The sequence below is a fragment of the Rhinopithecus bieti genome, unplaced genomic scaffold (genome assembly GCF_001698545.2).
Source record: "Rhinopithecus bieti isolate Rb0 unplaced genomic scaffold, ASM169854v2 scaffold_1853, whole genome shotgun sequence".
Classification (NCBI taxonomy): Eukaryota; Metazoa; Chordata; class Mammalia; order Primates; family Cercopithecidae; genus Rhinopithecus; species Rhinopithecus bieti.
The window spans coordinates 6257521-6273293 of NW_016804151.1; the positions used below are offsets into that span (position 1 = coordinate 6257521).

General features: G+C 56.2%; 2 protein-coding genes across 12 annotated transcripts in view; one reads left to right on the plus strand and one right to left on the minus strand.

The window, feature by feature from the left end:
* The window catches only part of RANBP3 (RAN binding protein 3), a 63728-nt gene extending 54980 nt beyond the window's left edge, over positions 1–8748 (plus strand). For all 11 annotated transcript variants that reach the window (XM_017867023.1, XM_017867025.1, XM_017867027.1 and 8 more), the window contains 7 exons: positions 32–110; positions 988–1090; positions 1630–1739; positions 3597–3717; positions 6252–6394; positions 6916–7102; positions 7242–8748. In XM_017867023.1, the coding sequence (XP_017722512.1) occupies positions 32–110; positions 988–1090; positions 1630–1739; positions 3597–3717; positions 6252–6394; positions 6916–7102; positions 7242–7285 (787 nt within the window). In that variant the 3' untranslated portion in view covers positions 7286–8748. The remainder of the gene's footprint in view (positions 1–31; positions 111–987; positions 1091–1629; positions 1740–3596; positions 3718–6251; positions 6395–6915; positions 7103–7241) is intronic.
* Positions 8749–9015: 267 nt separating this feature from the next.
* Positions 9016–15773, minus strand: part of CAPS (calcyphosine) — a 14086-nt gene continuing 7328 nt past the window's right edge. Inside the window, exons 2-6 of the mRNA XM_017867033.1 lie at positions 10573–10630; positions 10391–10497; positions 10140–10317; positions 9738–9944; positions 9016–9665 (exon numbers count right to left, since the gene is read on the minus strand). Of these exons, the coding sequence (XP_017722522.1) occupies positions 9564–9665; positions 9738–9944; positions 10140–10317; positions 10391–10497; positions 10573–10630 (652 nt within the window). The 3' untranslated portion in view covers positions 9016–9563. The remainder of the gene's footprint in view (positions 9666–9737; positions 9945–10139; positions 10318–10390; positions 10498–10572; positions 10631–15773) is intronic.

Genomic DNA, 15773 nt, shown 5'->3' on the forward strand with positions numbered 1-15773 from the left:
CCCCCACACTCACGGCACATCTTCTCTTCAGTTTAGAGAACTCAACCAATAGTGCCGACGCCTCCAGCAACAAATTTGTATTTGGCCAGAACATGAGCGAGCGAGTTTTGGTGAGTGGCCATGTTGGGAATGTTCTTGGGGACCAGAGGTGCTTGGCATCAGCCCCAGATCGAGGGGACATGGAGCGCGGGACTGCTGTGTTGTCCTTTGTGAGATGGGGATGGCTTCAGTCACAAGTGAGAGAGGGAAGACCCTGCTCAGACTTGGCGTGAAAACTGGCCAGGGCCACTGGCTGCCCAGGAGCTGGCATTCACTCTTCCCAGCTCCTCTCTGCTGACCAGGGCCAGCTTCATCCCAAGATGGGCTTCCCTGGAGGCTGCAGGGCCCTGCTGACAGTCGGAGTCCACGGTTCCTCCCCACCAGGCCAACTGACAAAAGTCGTGTGGGACAGGGCTGCCGGCCTCCCTGCTCCTGTGAGCATAACTGCGGCCAAGGCCTTTTGTGCAAGGAAGGCCCGTCTCCATTCCCAGGAGCCCAGCCAGCCTGGGAGAGGGTTCTAGAATGGCTTGCCTACCTCTTTACATGTGTTCCTTTTTCTTCCTGATTCCACCCAGCTCCACTATGACTGCGTGAGGGCCTGTCCTGAGCTGCCTGGTCACTCTAGCTGCTTGAGTTATGCCGCATTAAGGACTCTGCAGCTTCTCTTCCTTTATGGCCACGCTGCCTTTTTTCTATTTCAATGAAATAGTCAAAGTCTTGCCTCACCCAGACGGAGTGTCCAGTGTGGTCCGAGGGGACTGTCGGCTGGTGGCACTCACCCCCTGCTGATGCCTGAGGGACCACGTGGAGAGCTCCCAGGCAGTTCAGGGTGTCACCAGGAGCGGGCAGGAGTGCTGGGGGCAGCAGGGTGTTGGGGGCCAGGCAGAGAGGTGCTCAGAGCTGCAGCTGAAGGACCACACAAGCTCCCTCTTCCTTGTATGCCTGCAGAGCCCCCCTAAATTAAACGAGGTCAGTTCAGATGCCAACAGGGAAAATGCAGCTGTCGAGTCAGGGTCTGAATCCTCGTCCCAGGAGGCCACCCCTGAGAAAGGTACGTTACCATCCCACCACTGCATGGGGCTCATGGTAGGTCATCTTGGGGGATGATGAGGGGATGCTGGGTCCATTCATACCCCCAGCCGGGAGGGATAAGGGGCCCAACTCCCGCAGCAGTAACGACCACACGTGAACCAGCTACTAAGCCAGGGCCGTGACCTCCAGGGTCCTGCCTTGCAGTGAGCAGAGACAGGGGTTTATGATAATGAACTCGAGGGGCTGTGTCGCCTTGTGGCTGTGGGGAGGGTGGGGAGGCGCAGACAGCAGGCGTGGAGGAGTCCCTCACTGTCCCCCTGTCCTCTGCTCAGCAGGAACAGGAGAGTCTAGGGCCACACTTGGCCCCCAGATGGTCTCCCTGCAGCTTCTGAGACCGTGTGCCCTGGCTGTGTCTAGGGACCACTTGGGTTGCCAGGTCAGGCCTGCCAGGGGCAGCTGGCATCCTTGAGACCAGAACCGACCCTCTCATCTCCTGTGAGCTGCACGCTCTCCCCTTGCCAAATAATTAGTCAGTCTTTTTGGCCAATAACTTTTCAGAGTCCCTGGCCGAGTCGGCAGCCGCCTACACCAAGGCAACAGCGCGGAAGTGTTTGTTGGAAAAAGTGGAAGTCATCACCGGGGAGGAGGCGGAGAGCAATGTGTTACAGGTGAGGGGCCAGCCCCTCCTCGATGGCCCTGGGTCTTCCATGCACCTGGGGTCCAACCCCGAGGGCTGGGCGCACATCCTCTGAGGACAGAGGCCTGCCACTGAGATGACAGAGGGGCCACTGGCCCTACGCTCTGGGACTTTGTTGGTGGCGCTTGTAGAGAGAGCTTAGGCTCTCTCTGCAAGGGGTTTCTTGCATGTCTTTGGTTTCAGAGGAGGAGAATCTGTTTGAGACACTCTTTGTTTTGTTTTAATTTTTTTTGAGACAGGGTCTTACTCTGTCATCCAGGCTGGAGTGCAGTGGCACGATCTTGGCTCACTGCAACCTCTGCTTCCTGGGTTCAAGAGATTCTCGTGCCTCAGTCTCCTGAGTAGCTGGGATTACAGGGGTGCACCACCACACCCAGCTAATTTTGGTATTTTAGTAGAGACGGAGTTTCATCCTGTTGGCCAGGCTGGTCTTAAACTCCTGACCTCATGTGATCCACCCGTCTTGGCCTCCCAAAGTGCTGGATTACAGGCGTGAGCCCCCGCGCCCAGCCTGAAACATTCTTGATGGTTCAGGGAATGACAAAGACTGTCATAACAAACATCTCTTGTAACCCAGAGCTGACAACTGTATTTGTCACCTGGCATCCTGTGGTGTCTTCGTAGGGAAAAAAATCAGGTGCAGCCAGAGCTTCCATCCCACTGTCCCCTGTTGGCATCCCCCATCCCCTCCTCCTGAGGCCACACCATCCAGGTTGGGCAGCATCCATCTGCTTCCTCTCCTGTGGCACATAAGCATGTGTCTGTGTCTGTAAACCGGGTGGCGTATTGTGGGGTTTTTAAGAACACTGCTTTTTTTTCCTCACTTACATTTTGTAACCTGTTCATGTGGAAAGAGATTGACTTAGCGGGTATGTGGAAAGCCATGTAGGGGTGTCTGTCTTGTATTTTTCTTTGTTTATATATACACAACCGCTGTATTGAAATACAGTACACATGCTATATAATCCACCCTTTTAAAGCATACAATTCCGTGGTTTCTAGTATATTCGCAGAGTTAGACAACTTTCACCACAATCTAATGTACATTTTGCCCCCAAAAAGAACACTGTCCCATTCCCCCAGAAAGAGCATCGTCCGTTTGCAGTCACTCCTCCTCCCTCCCCAGCCCCTGGCAGCCACAAATCCGCTTCCTGTCTCTGGTTTTTGCGTGTGTCCTTGACATTTCATATAAATGGTGTCAATGCACTATGTGGCCTTTCGTGTCTGGCTTCTCTCGCTGAGCCAGGGGTTCATCCACCTTGCGGCAGGGGTTGGAGCCTCATTCTTCCTTAAGACTGAATGAGATGCACTGTGGGGACGGGCCACATGTGTCGGTCCATTCCTCCTTGAGGCTGGGCTACGGTGAATGATGCTGCTGTGCGTGTTCATGTGCGATCTGTGTGTGAACACGAACAGATGTTCCATTTCTCTTGGGTACATACCGAAGAATGGAATTGTTGAGCACTTTGAGGAGCTGCCAGACTCTCTTCCACAGCAGTGGCACCGTGCGGCCTTCCCACCGGCAGTGTGTGAGGGTTCCAGCTTCCCCACGTGGGTACAGCCATCCTAGAGTGCGCAGAGAGGTTTCTCACTGTTGTTTTGCTTTTCATTTCCTTAGTGATTCTTTTAATTTCCGATACTCCTTTTACAACGTAAAGCCTGTTCTAGCTTGAGGGCAGGACAAAAACACTGACGAAGGTGGCCCCCCCCCCCAGGCCATCATTGGCCAGCCCTGGCAGTCCACACAGGCTAAAGGGTGACTCTTAGGGTGTGGCTGCAGCAGGACACCAGCTGGGGTCTCTGCTCACCAGCGGCTACTGTGTTCCAGATGCAGTGCAAGCTGTTTGTCTTCGATAAGACCTCACAGTCCTGGGTGGAGAGAGGCCGGGGGCTGCTCAGACTCAATGACATGGCATCCACGGATGACGGCACGCTACAGTCCCGACTAGGTGAGCTGCAGAGGGCTGGGCTGTGGCCGCAGGAGGACTGGGGACTGTGCAACTCCAAAGGGAACGAAGCTGGGGAGATCCTGACCCTACCTTTGTGAGAGTCAAGGCACAGAGTTGGTCCCCCATGAGAGCTGCCCCCCAAACCCACTCCCTGCACACAGCCCTCAACACCACCCTTGCACACTGGCTCCAGCTGCCAGCTTGTCCGTGACTCTCTTAGTGTCAAAATGGACAAAAGTCTGTGGAAGTTTTTAAACTGATTTTCTGACAGTGAAAGTGGCAGGTTTATGATAGAAAGGAAAACAAAATCAAACGTCAAGTCTAATCTCTTGATAAAGAGAAATTTTGACCGGGCATGGTGGCTCACGCCTGTAATCCCAGCACTTTGGGAGGCCGCGGTGGGTGGATCACTTGAGGTCAGGAGTTCAAGACCAGCCTGGGCAACATGGCGAAACCCTGTCTCTACTAAAAATACAAAAATTAGCCAGGCGTGGTGATAGATGTCTGTAATCCCAGCTACTCAGGGAGGCTGAGGCAGGAGAATTGCTTGAACCTGAGAGGCGGAGGTTGCAGTGAGCCAAGATTGAGCCACTGCACTCTAGCCTGAGCGACAGACCAAGACTCTGTCTCGAAAAAAATAAAGTATACTGTTTTTGAAAAACTTTCATGTTAATATTCCACTGACAGTTAATGGACTTTTCCCTATTGGTGGACGTTTAGCTTGGAGTACCTGCATACACACGCCCAGTTAGGGAAATCAGCCCGTGTGTGCACACTTGAAATGTGGGCGTGTCCTTTTTTTTCTTTCTAAAAGTGATTTCACTCCATCACCCAGGCTGGAGTGCAGTGGCGTGATCGTCGCCTCAAATTCCTGGGCTCAAGTGATCCTCCCACCTCAGCCTCCTGAGTAGCTGGGACTACAGACACACACCACCACGTCTGGCTGATTTTTTATTTTTGTCTTTGTAGAGATGGGGTCTCCCTATGTTGCCCAGCCTGGTCTTGAGCTCCTGGCCTCAAACAGTCCTCCCACCTCAGCCTCCCAAAGCACTGGAATTATAGGCGTGAGCCACTGCGCTGGGACCATCTTTTTGTTTTATCTTCCTGAGTCAAAGCATCTTCTGGCCTTTTCATAAATATGGGTTTCAGGCCCAGCAGTAACTCAGGTGGCCCCCTTGAAGGGTAGTGTTCATGCACTTCGATCAGAAACACAGCCCTAGTCAGAACAGACAGGGTGTCCCTGCAGGCTGGGACTGCTCTTTTGTTCCCCATGAATGTCTTTTTTTTTTTTTTTCGAGACGGAGTTTCACTCTTGTTGCCCAGGCTGGAGTGCAGTGGCGCAATCTCGGCCCACTGCAACCTCCGCCTCCCAGGTTCAAGCGATTCTCTTGCCTCAGCCTCCCGAGCAGCTGGGATTATAGGCACCCACCACCAAGCCTGGCTAATTTTTTTATACTTTGAGTAGAGACAGGGTTTCTCCACGTTGGTCAGGCTTGTCTCAAACTCCTGACCTCAGGTGATCCGCCCACCTCGGCCTCCCAGAGTCCTGGGATTAGAGGCATAAGCCACCGTGCCCAGCCTCATGGACATCTTGTGTTTTTCCTTTTGTCTCGTGGAAATGTTCAAATGTCAGTGGAAGGAGAGGGCATAGAGCGCTGAGCCCCCAGGTCATCCCCTCTGCCTGAGTCATCAGCCTGTAGCCCCGTGGTAGCAGTGCCCTCCCCAGCCTCAGGGAGAGCAAAATCACCCCCGTCTTTCTCCCACTCGGCCTCTGAGGTGGGCACCTGGGCTCAGGGAAATCTGTTTGCTGAGCCAGGGCAGGGGTCAAGTTTCTGACCCTCTCCAGGCCTGCTCCAGTGGGAAGATAGGGGCTTGGCTGAGTCCATGGGGTGGGCCCAGGCCTGGTGCGGGGGTGTTCCATCCTCTAGAGAGTCAAGGCTCTCCCATTTCCCTCCGTAATCTGCTGCCCTCAGTCCTCTTGTCCCCTCTCCATGGAAGCGCTAAGCTATGGTCCTACTCTGCCTTCTCCTAAGGAAACCAGAGGGCAGGGCTGGCCCACTCGGGGGAGGCCAGTCAGAAGGGCGTGGACTCCCATGGAGGCCGATGTCTCACACACACAGGAAGTGCACACACCTTGAGTATCAGTCCCTGCCTCCCGCAGCCCACCCCGTGCTCCTGTCTCATCCCCCCTTCTCCAAGGGAACTGCCATCCTGGTGCCCCCTTGTGTGGACCAAACACAACCTCCCACAAACTGCATGTGGCCTCTGGCCACTAATCTGCAGCACCAGCCTGTGTGGCCACCCACAGTTGTGGCCTTCAGTGGTCCAGCTTGGGGAGGAGGAGCCCGCCCCGGGAGCAGGTGTGCCAGGGCTGGCCTCAGGGAGAAGTCTTGCTCTGTGGGTAGGTCCTGGGAGGATCTTGGGCTTTTGCGCGGTGATGTTGCTTTCCCTCTGGACTGTGTTGGCTCTCAGAGCTGGCTGTTTGGGAGGTGGCCAGGGTGGGGTCCAGGGCTGAGTGGCCTTGCTGGTTGCAGTGATGCGGACCCAGGGGAGCCTGCGACTGATCCTCAACACCAAGCTCTGGGCCCAGATGCAGATCGACAAGGCCAGCGAGAAGAGCATCCGCATCACAGCCATGGACACTGAGGACCAGGGCGTGAAGGTTTTCCTGATCTCGGTGAGCCAGCCACTCGGGTGCATCTGGGACCCCTCATCCCGCCGGCTATGTGGGGGTTCCTGGGCACACAGATAAGCAGGACGGTGGGGAGGGGAGCAGGGAGGGGCCTCAGGTGCTGCCTGGGACACCAGAAGCACTATGGGACCTGCCAGTCCCAGCCTTCAGGAATAGAGATCATAGTCCTCGTCCCCTTCTCACCCCAGAGAAGCCGCTGGGGTTTGGCTGAGGGGTTGTGATGTGTTCAAGGCTAAAAGCCCTGTGGGGCGGTCACCTCTGTCCTGTGTCATGGTGTCACAGTCGAGTCCACCAACCCTGACCTCTGGGATACTCCCAGCCACCTGGGAGTGGTGGCATCCTTTCAGGGAGAGGCCGGCAGGCCCAGGGCCGGGGGCCAGTGGTCTCCCTACAAGGCCTTGTGGCAGTGTCACCTCTGAACCTTGGGACTTGGCACTTGTGTTCTGCAGAAGATAGGAGAGGGTAGGACTGGGGTCCGGGGGTCTCATACCCTCCTCCCGTCCCAGGCCAGCTCCAAGGACACGGGTCAGCTGTATGCGGCCCTGCACCACCGCATCCTGGCCCTGCGCAGCCGTGTGGAGCAGGAGCAGGAGGCCAAGATGCCCGCGCCTGAACCTGGGGCAGCCCCGTCCAACGAGGAGGATGACAGCGACGATGACGATGTCCTGGCTCCTTCAGGGGCCACTGCAGCTGGTGAGTTCGGTGGTCCCTACCCTGGGGGGATAAAAGGAGCTGCCCACCATCCTTGATCCAGTGCTGATCTCCTGGCGGGGGTGGCCAGACCTGGGAAGTGCGGGCTCCATCCTGACGCAGGGCTGCTGCTTCCCTGCAGGTGCTGGTGACGAAGGGGACGGGCAGACGACCGGGAGCACATAGCGGCCGGGAGCCCGGCTGCACACCAGGCTGCTGCTTTGTCCGTCTGTCCGCCCGCCCACCCACCCCCACCCCGCAGGCAGCGTCCAGGTGCGGGGCCGGGAACCACACACCCCGCTGGGCCGGCCACAGTCTGGACCCGCACGTCCTGTTCAAAAGCAGACTCGGGAACTGCCTGAATGTGGTTTGGGACATGAGACCTCATCATATTGATGAGTGAAACAAACAAGAACATTTCCTCCCTCCCCTCCTTCGAATTGAAATGGCACATTAAGACTTGTCACGGCTTCTCACTGGGACTGGAGACCTCGTTCCTTCACCCTGCGTGTCGCCAGCCTCTGGGTCCAGCCAGAGCCCCTGGCTTCTCCGCTGCCCACACCCTTCCCTCCCTGCTGCGGGGCCCCGCCCTTGTGGGGAGCAGCTGGCCCTCTACCCCTGCCTGGGACTCCCCGACTATAGTCCTGGGACCCCCGCCCAGCCTGGGGACTGCTCTGAGTGTAGACACTGGGCCCATTGGACATGCTGTTAACTACTATCTTCATTTCCCACTTCCCCTCCCTGATTGGGGGTGTATATTTTACATCTTTTTTTCTTTTTATTTTCAAAGGCTTTGTTTTGGTTTCTTAGGTTAATATGCTCTCGAGCGTTGAGCAGGCACAGCTCCGTTGAGGTCCCTGTCCCCGACCTGTGGTTCTGGCCTCTGAGGTTGAGGGGGGTCACTTGTTTCCCACCCCAGGTACCTCCAGGCTGAGTCACGGGGTGATGAGTTGGGGCCCTGTCTGTCCTAGGCCTGGAGAGTGCCTATCTAGGAAAAGGTCACTGGACCTGGAAGGGTCCCCAGGGTCCCCTGACTCCTGTCTCCATCTGTCACGTGGTTCACCATCATCAGGCACCAGGCGCAAACTGCTTCCCGCTGTTGGCCATCCCTTCCCCAGCCGCAGGTGTCACTGCCCCCAGGACTGTCCAGGGCCAGGGGCTTCTGAGAGGCAGAGGGGTACCCTCACCAGGTCTTGGTGGAAGAGCCAGGGGGCTGGTCCCAGAATAGGCGGTCTCACAAGCACGCAGCACACTGGAGTGGACGCCTGTGCCCCCCTGACCCTGGGGTGTGGCCAAGAGCCAGCTGGCACCACCCACCTAGGGAGGCTGAGGAGGAGGTCCCCTGGGCACAGGGCCTCTTTGGGACTTCAGAGGAAATCTCCCAGCCCCACCCTCGGAGGGTTAAGAGAAGACCTCCTGCAGCTGTGCCACCCACACCTCTAGGTCGCCAGAGCCCTGGCCCACAGCCCCCAGCAAGCCTGAGCCAGGGAAGAACCAGAGGCCCTCCCGAGAGACCCAGTCACACGTCTCTGCTTTAAGCCTTAGCCAGCTAGTGACGAGTACGAGATAACGCCCATGTGTTTTGGAACATTTATGTAAGATTGTCATATGAAATGTATTTGGGAACTACATTAAACTTTTAACTAAAACCCCAGCCTCTGCATGTGCCAGGGGCCTCAGGAAGCCCCTGACCAGGAATGGCCTCTACCTCCCCGGGCCAGGACCTCCGGCAGCCTGGGGCCTCATGCTCCCACCCCACGTGTCACCAGCACTGGAATCCAGCCACAGCCCTGGTCTCTCCACCGCCACCCACACTTTACCCCCAACCCCCGCTGCAGGGCCCTGCAGGTCTTCTGCCCCCGCCCAGGGCTCCCAGCCTCAGGCTGCTCATGAGAGTGTAGACACGGGGCTCGCTGGACATGTGAACTACTATTTTATTCCCCATTGCTATCTTCTGATTGGGGGTTGATGTTTTACAGATGTTTTTCTCAAAGGCTTTTTTTTTGGTTTCTGAGGTTAGGATGCCCCCTTGCCCGTCGCTCCACACATGGGCAGGTCCAGACTGCCTTCCAGGATAGCCTCCACACACAGCCTCCCACCCGGGGTCGCCTGGCTTCCTGGGGGACGTACAAGGGAGGGGTGGGGAGCAGCAGGCCGGGTGGGGGGATCAGGGGACCTTGGCGGGGGCATCCGCAGGGGCTGCAAGGCCTCAGGTCAGCATGGCGTGGGTGGGGACAGCTTTTCTCCCTGGGGTCCTGAGCCAGTGACTCAGGACCTTTGTCCCACCTCCCCCTGGTGGCCCAGCAGGGACCTGGTCTAGCCGGTCTTGCAGCCTCCATTGCCCTACCTGCCCCTCCCCACTCTGTGGTGTGGCTGCCCAAGAGAGAAGAGGCCCAGGGAAGTGAGGTCTCCAGCGGGGGTGGGGCGTGAAAGGCCAGGGCAGCAGGGCTAAGCCCGGAGCTGCTCACAGCTGCCAGGCACTGGTCATCATGGCCACGAACTCCTCATCTGTGTTCATGGAGGCACTCACGCCGCTGTAGTAGTCCTGGAATTCTGCCAGCGTGACCTGGAAACAGAGGGCCGTGAGGGGGCGGCCCAGGAACTGCCAGGGGAGGGGACCCCCTGCGCAGACACCCACCTGCCCGTCCTTCTCAGAGGAGTCGAAGTTGTCCAGGAAGCGGCGCAGCACCTCGTCCTCGGTCCACTCCCCACTGCGCACCTTGGGGTGGGCACGGCCACTGTACACCCCGCGGAGGTCATCCACTGTCACTACGCCGTCCCCACTGCGGTCCAGCTTGGCAAATGCAGCTGCGATGACTGCCTCCCGGGCCTGGGACATGGGGGGCTAGGACAGGAGGTGGTGACTGGGGGTGCTGGGTAGCAGACCCAAACCCCCAAGACACTGCAGAGCACCGGGGCCGTCACCCCTAGCAGGCGCCTCTTAGCAGCTCTTGGGAAGGAGTCCCCTGTCTCCACATCACAGCATCCTCTGTCGCCTCACGCCCAGGCCACACGCCTTGACTGCGAGGTGGAGGCTCACCCGCAGCGCCCGAAGGAACTCCTCCAGATCCAGCGTCCCGCTGCTGTCGCGGTCCCACCTCCTGCACACACCTTCTGCCTCCGCCTGGTCCAGCACCAGCCCGAGTTTGGCCAGACCCCGCCGGAACTCGTCAGCGTCCAGGGATCTGCTCCCGTCCCGGTCTAGTTGGCGGAAAAACCTGGAGACAGGGGACACAGTTGGAATAGTGGTCTCAGGGGTCAGGGTCAGGAAGGCGAGAGGGGACAGCTCACCTGGCCAGGCCCTGGATGCCTGAGGCCCCGCGGGACAGGCACTGAGCCCGGAGTTTCTCCATGGTGGCGTCCACAGCGTCCATGCTGGGTCTGGGCTCTCTGGGCAGCTGGAAGGGAGAGAGGTCAAGGTGGGGACTCCTGCAAGCCCACCCTGGCCAACTGCCCCTTGTTCAGACGCTCACCTGGCCTGCGTCTGTCCCAGAGTCCTGCCTGCCGGGCCTTCTGTTAGCTGTGTCGTGCCTAGGGAGACTGTTGCTAGTGGGAGGTGCCTCTGGAGACGGGGCGGGGCCCAGCCGCATGAATGCACTGTGCTGGCCGACAGTGGATGGGGGGGAGAGGGGAAGCGAGGGGAGGGGAAGGGGAGGGATGGGTGCATCCAGCCTGACTGCTTACTCAACTGCCAGCCCCACAGGGCCTGGGACACAGCCAGATCCCTGTGGCACTGCATCCCTTCGTGGCTGCAAGGAGGAGGGGCAGGCCACTGCCCTGCACGGGATGAAATGCCCTGAGTGGAGATAAGTCTGTGGTTAGGGAGGCTTGAGGCATGATTCCCGTGTGACCCTGGTCGGGTCCCTTTCCCTCTCTGGGCTTCACGGGGGCTTCGCAGCCCCAGCCAGGGCTGACAAAATTGCTGAGGAATCAAAGTTCAAAAAGGGCCCCAGGTTCTGACCGGCCACAGCGGCTCATGCCTGAAATCCCAGCACTTTGGGAGGTCTAGGTGGGAGGATCACTTGAGCCCAGGAGTTTGGACCAGCCTGGGGAACATATAGAGACCCTGTTTCTATTGTACAACAACAAAAAAGCCCCAGGTGGGCTGGGCGCGGTGGCTCACACCTGTAATCCCAGCACTTTGGGAGTCCGAGGTGGGCAGATCACGAGGTCAGGAGTTCGAGACTAGCCTGACCAATGTGGTGAAACCCCGTCTCTACTAAAAAATACAAAAATTAGCTGGGCATGGTGGTGGGTGCCTGTAATTCCAGCTACTCAGGAAGCTGAGGCAGGAGAACCTCTGGAACCCGGGAGGTGGAGGTTGCAGTGAGCCAAGATCGCACCACTGCATTCCAGCCTAGGCGACAGAGCGAGACTCCATCTCAAAAGAAAAAAAAAAAAAAAAAAAGGCTCAGGTCCTGGGGCCCCAAGACCTCCTGCCCAGGCCCACCTCCAAGGGTAGGTCCTGCAACCCCACAGGGACTGAGCTGAGCATGAGGGACACCTCTGCTCACTGCCCCACAAGGCTTGTCACTGGCGACCGTTAGAAGCCAGTCCCAGGACTTCTGTCTTTACAGATGTTTTGTTGTTGGTTTTCAGGCCTGAAATGTGACTTAGTGGGCTCGCTCCTGACAAGGTGGTGAGCCAGAGGTTGTGACCACAAGTGGAGGAGCAGCCCTGATCCCGGACATAAACCTCAAGGGATGAAGCCACCTCACCGAAGGCCTTCAACAGAGATGTCAGATATACCTGCCCGCTAAGACGGGTGGGTTTCCCAGGACTTGCAACATGGGCCCTGTTTGGGGACCCACCGTTCCCCCAGAACTAAGGATCATCAATCGGAGCCTTCTCCAAGGCTGGCCTTACCTCGCCCACAGCACAATTATATTGTCAGAAGTTGCCTTGCCTGAGCGCAGTGGCTCATGCCTATAATCCTAACACTTTGGGAATCCAGGGCAGGAAGATCACTTGAGCCCAGGAGTTTGAGACCAGCCTGTGCAACATAGTGAGAACCCCCATCTCTACAAAAAACACAAAAAATTAGCCAGGCATGGTGGTGTGTTCCTGTAATCCCACCTACTCGGGAGGCTGAGGCAGGAGGATTGCTTGAGCCCAGGAGTTGGAGGCTGCAGTGAGCTATGATTGCATCACTGCACTCCAGCCTGGGTTACAGAGCAAGACCCTGCCTCTTAAAAAATAAATAAACTGGCCAGGCGCGGTGGCTCACACCTGTAATCCCAGCACTTTGGGAGGCCGAGTCGGGCAGATCATGAGGTCAGCAGTTCGAGACCAGCCTGGCCAACATGGTGAAACCCTGTCTCTACTATAAACACAAAAATTAGCCAGACATGGTGGCTCACGCCTGTAATAACAGCACTTTGGGAGGCCGAGGCGGGCAGATCATGAGGTCAGCAGTTCGAGACCAGCCTGGCCAACATGGTGAAACCCCATCTCTACTAAAAATACAAAATTAGCTGGGCATGGTGGTACCTGCCTATAATCCCAGCTACTCGGGAGGCTGAGGCAGGAGAATTGCTTGAACCTGGGAGGCAGAGGTTGCAGGGAGCCGAGATCGCGCCATTGCACTCCAGACTGGGGGACAGGAGCAAGACTTCATATCAAAAAGAAAAAAAAAAAAAAAGCCAGGCATGGTGGTGGGCGCCTGTAATCCCAGCTACTCCAGAGGCTGAGGCAAAAGAATCACTTGAACCTGGGAGGCAGAGGTTGCAGTGAACCAAGACCACACCACTGCACCCCAGCCTGGGCAACAGAGTGAGACTCTGTCTCAATAAATAAATAAATAACTGCGCGGTGGCTCAAGCCTGTAATCCCAGCACTTTGGGAAGCCGAGACGGGTGGATCACGAGGTCAGGAGATCGAGACCATCCTGGCTAACACGGTGAAACCCCGTCTCTACTAAAAATACGAAAAAAAATAAACTAGCCGGGTGAGGTGGCGGGCGCCTGTAGTCCCAGCTACTCGGGAGGCTGAGGCAGAAGAATGGCGTAAACCCGGGAGGTGGAGCTTGCAGTGAGCCGAGATCGTGCTACTGCACTCCAGCCTGAGCGACAGAGTGAGACTCCGTCTCAAAAAAATAAATAAATAAATAACTTAAAAAAGAGGTCAGGCGCAGGGGCTCACACCTGTAATCCCAGCACTTTGGGAGGCCGAGGCGGGCGGATCACTTGAGGTCAGGAGTTCAAGACCAGCCTGGCCAACATGGTGAAACCCCATCTCTACTAAAAAAAATAATAATAATAAACAGCTGGGCATGGTGGTGCATGCCTGTAATCCCAGCTACTCGGGAGGCTGAGGCAGGAGACTCACTTGAACCCTGGAGGCGGAGGTTGCAGTGAGCCAAGATCATACCACCATATTTCAGCCTGGGTGGCAGAGTGGCAGTGGCAGAGCCAGACTCCGTCTCAAAAAAAAAAAAAAAAGGGGGTTGCCTTTGGAGTCTGAAACCCATCTGTAGGTTACAGGCAACCTGGTGTCTTGATTCAAGCCACCATTGATGTAACATCATCAGTTTTATGAGAAACCATGGTGACATCTGGCTGCCAAAATCCTGAGGGCTCACTGCAATCCAGAATTATTTAAATAGGCAGGGAAATACTTTCATGTCTATGAGTGTTACAAGCAGCATTTTTTTTTTTTTTTTTTGGTCTGTGTAGAGAACTATAAAATATAACCACTATTATTGAAGTGCTGTTTTGGCATCTCATTTTTACATGTTTAGTAAGGATTTCTTGGGAGGCCAATGCAGGAGGATCACTTGAGGCCAGGAGTTCAAGACCAGCCTGGGCAATGTAATGAGACCTTATCTCTAGAAAAAATGCAAAAAACTCAGCGAGGCATAGTGGCATATGCCTGTGGTCCCAGCTACTTGGCAGGCTGAGGTGGCAGGCTGAGGAGCCCAGGATTTTTTTTTTAGAGGGAGTCTCCCTCTGTCACCCAAACTGGATTGCAGTGGCGCAGTCTCGGCTCACTACAGCCTCCATCTCCCGGGTTCAAGTAATTCTCCCGTCTCAAACTCCCGAGTAGCTGGGATTACAGGCATGCGCCACCACACCCGGTTAATTTTTGCATTTTTAGTAGAAACGGAGGTTCACCATGTTGTCCAGGCTGGTCTCAAACTCCTGGCCTCAGGTGATCCACCTGCCTTGGCCTCCCAAAATGCTGAGATTATATAGGTGTGAGCCACTGTGCCCAGCCAAGCCCAGGATTTTGAGGCTGCAGTGAGTTGTGATCACACCATTGCACTCCAGCCTGGGCAACAGTGAGACTTTGGTCTCTTTAAAAAGAAAGAAAACAGAATTTGAGCAATAACTTCCCCCAAAATTGAAAGTGGCCCTGGCCCTCCAGACCTGGAGTGTGTTCCCTTCACACCTCTGGGCCTCTGGTTTTGTTGTTGTTGTTGTTGTTGTTACTGTTTTTTGTTTTTTCTCTGAGACCGAGTCTCACTCTGTTGCCCAGGCTGGAGTGCAGTGGTGCGATCTCCACTCAGTGCAGCCTCCGTCTCCCGGGTTCAAGCAATTCTTCTTGAGTAGCTGGCATTACAGGTGCCCGCCACCACACCTGGCTAATTTCAGTATTTTTAGGAGAGATGGGGGTTTCACCATGTTGGCCAGGCTGGTCTCGAACTCCTGACCTCAGGTGATCCACCCATCTCAGCCTCCCAAAGTGTTGGGATTACAGGCGTGAGCCCCACACCTGGCCTGGGCCTCACTTTCCACAGCTGTAAAATGAGGACAAAGCCTATGTCTACAGGGAACTCGAAGATTAGACGCAATCGGTGTAGAGAGTGCTTTGCGCATGCTCCCTAGATTCCACCTGGCCCAGCAGGACCCTACCATGAGGCACAGATAACACAGAGGGCCTCCCTCTTGCCCCCAAGCCAGGATGAAAGGATGAAGGACCCAGGCCAGGAAATCATCCGGTTTATTCTTGAGCACAGACAGGCCCCAGCCTGCCTTTCCTTTGTACAAACAACCCCCGTCCTTGTTCATCCAGAGGAGAAAATGGGCCCATTGTCACTGCACTGAGGGGTCACTGTTGCCAGGCAGGCAGGCAGGCGCCATCCTGAGGGCCGTGGGTGGCCTCCGACCTTTCTGGTCTGAAACAGGCTGTGCCCCTCAGCGGTTCCTGGTGTGACAGTTCCCTGAGTGAGGAGGTGGGGGAATGACTGGCCCCGAAAGGCACAGGAGTTTTCTCCTTTCCCTGGTTTGACAACAAGTAAAGCACCCTGAATGTCTTGGACTAAGAAGGACAGTGCAGAAACAAGGAGTTCAAAAATAGATTCTTTAGGGCGTATAAAAAGGAGACAGTTGTGTGCTACAAAAGCTAGGCTAGGGCCGGGCACGGTGGCTTACCCCTATAATCGCAGCACTTTTGAAGGCCGAGGCAGGTAGATCACCTAAGGTCAGGAGTTTGAGACCAGCCTGGTCAACATGGTGAAAGCCCCTCCCCCCGTCTCTACTAAAAATACAAAATTAGCCGGGTGTGGGGGTGGGGTGCCTGTAATCCCAACTACTCTGAAGGGTGAGACAGGAGAATTGCTTGAACCTGGGAGGCAGAGGTTTCAGTGAGCCAAGATCCCCCCCCTGCCTCCAGCCTGCGTGACAGAGCCAGACTTCACCCCAAAAAAAAAAAAAAAAAAAGCTAGGCTGGCTTG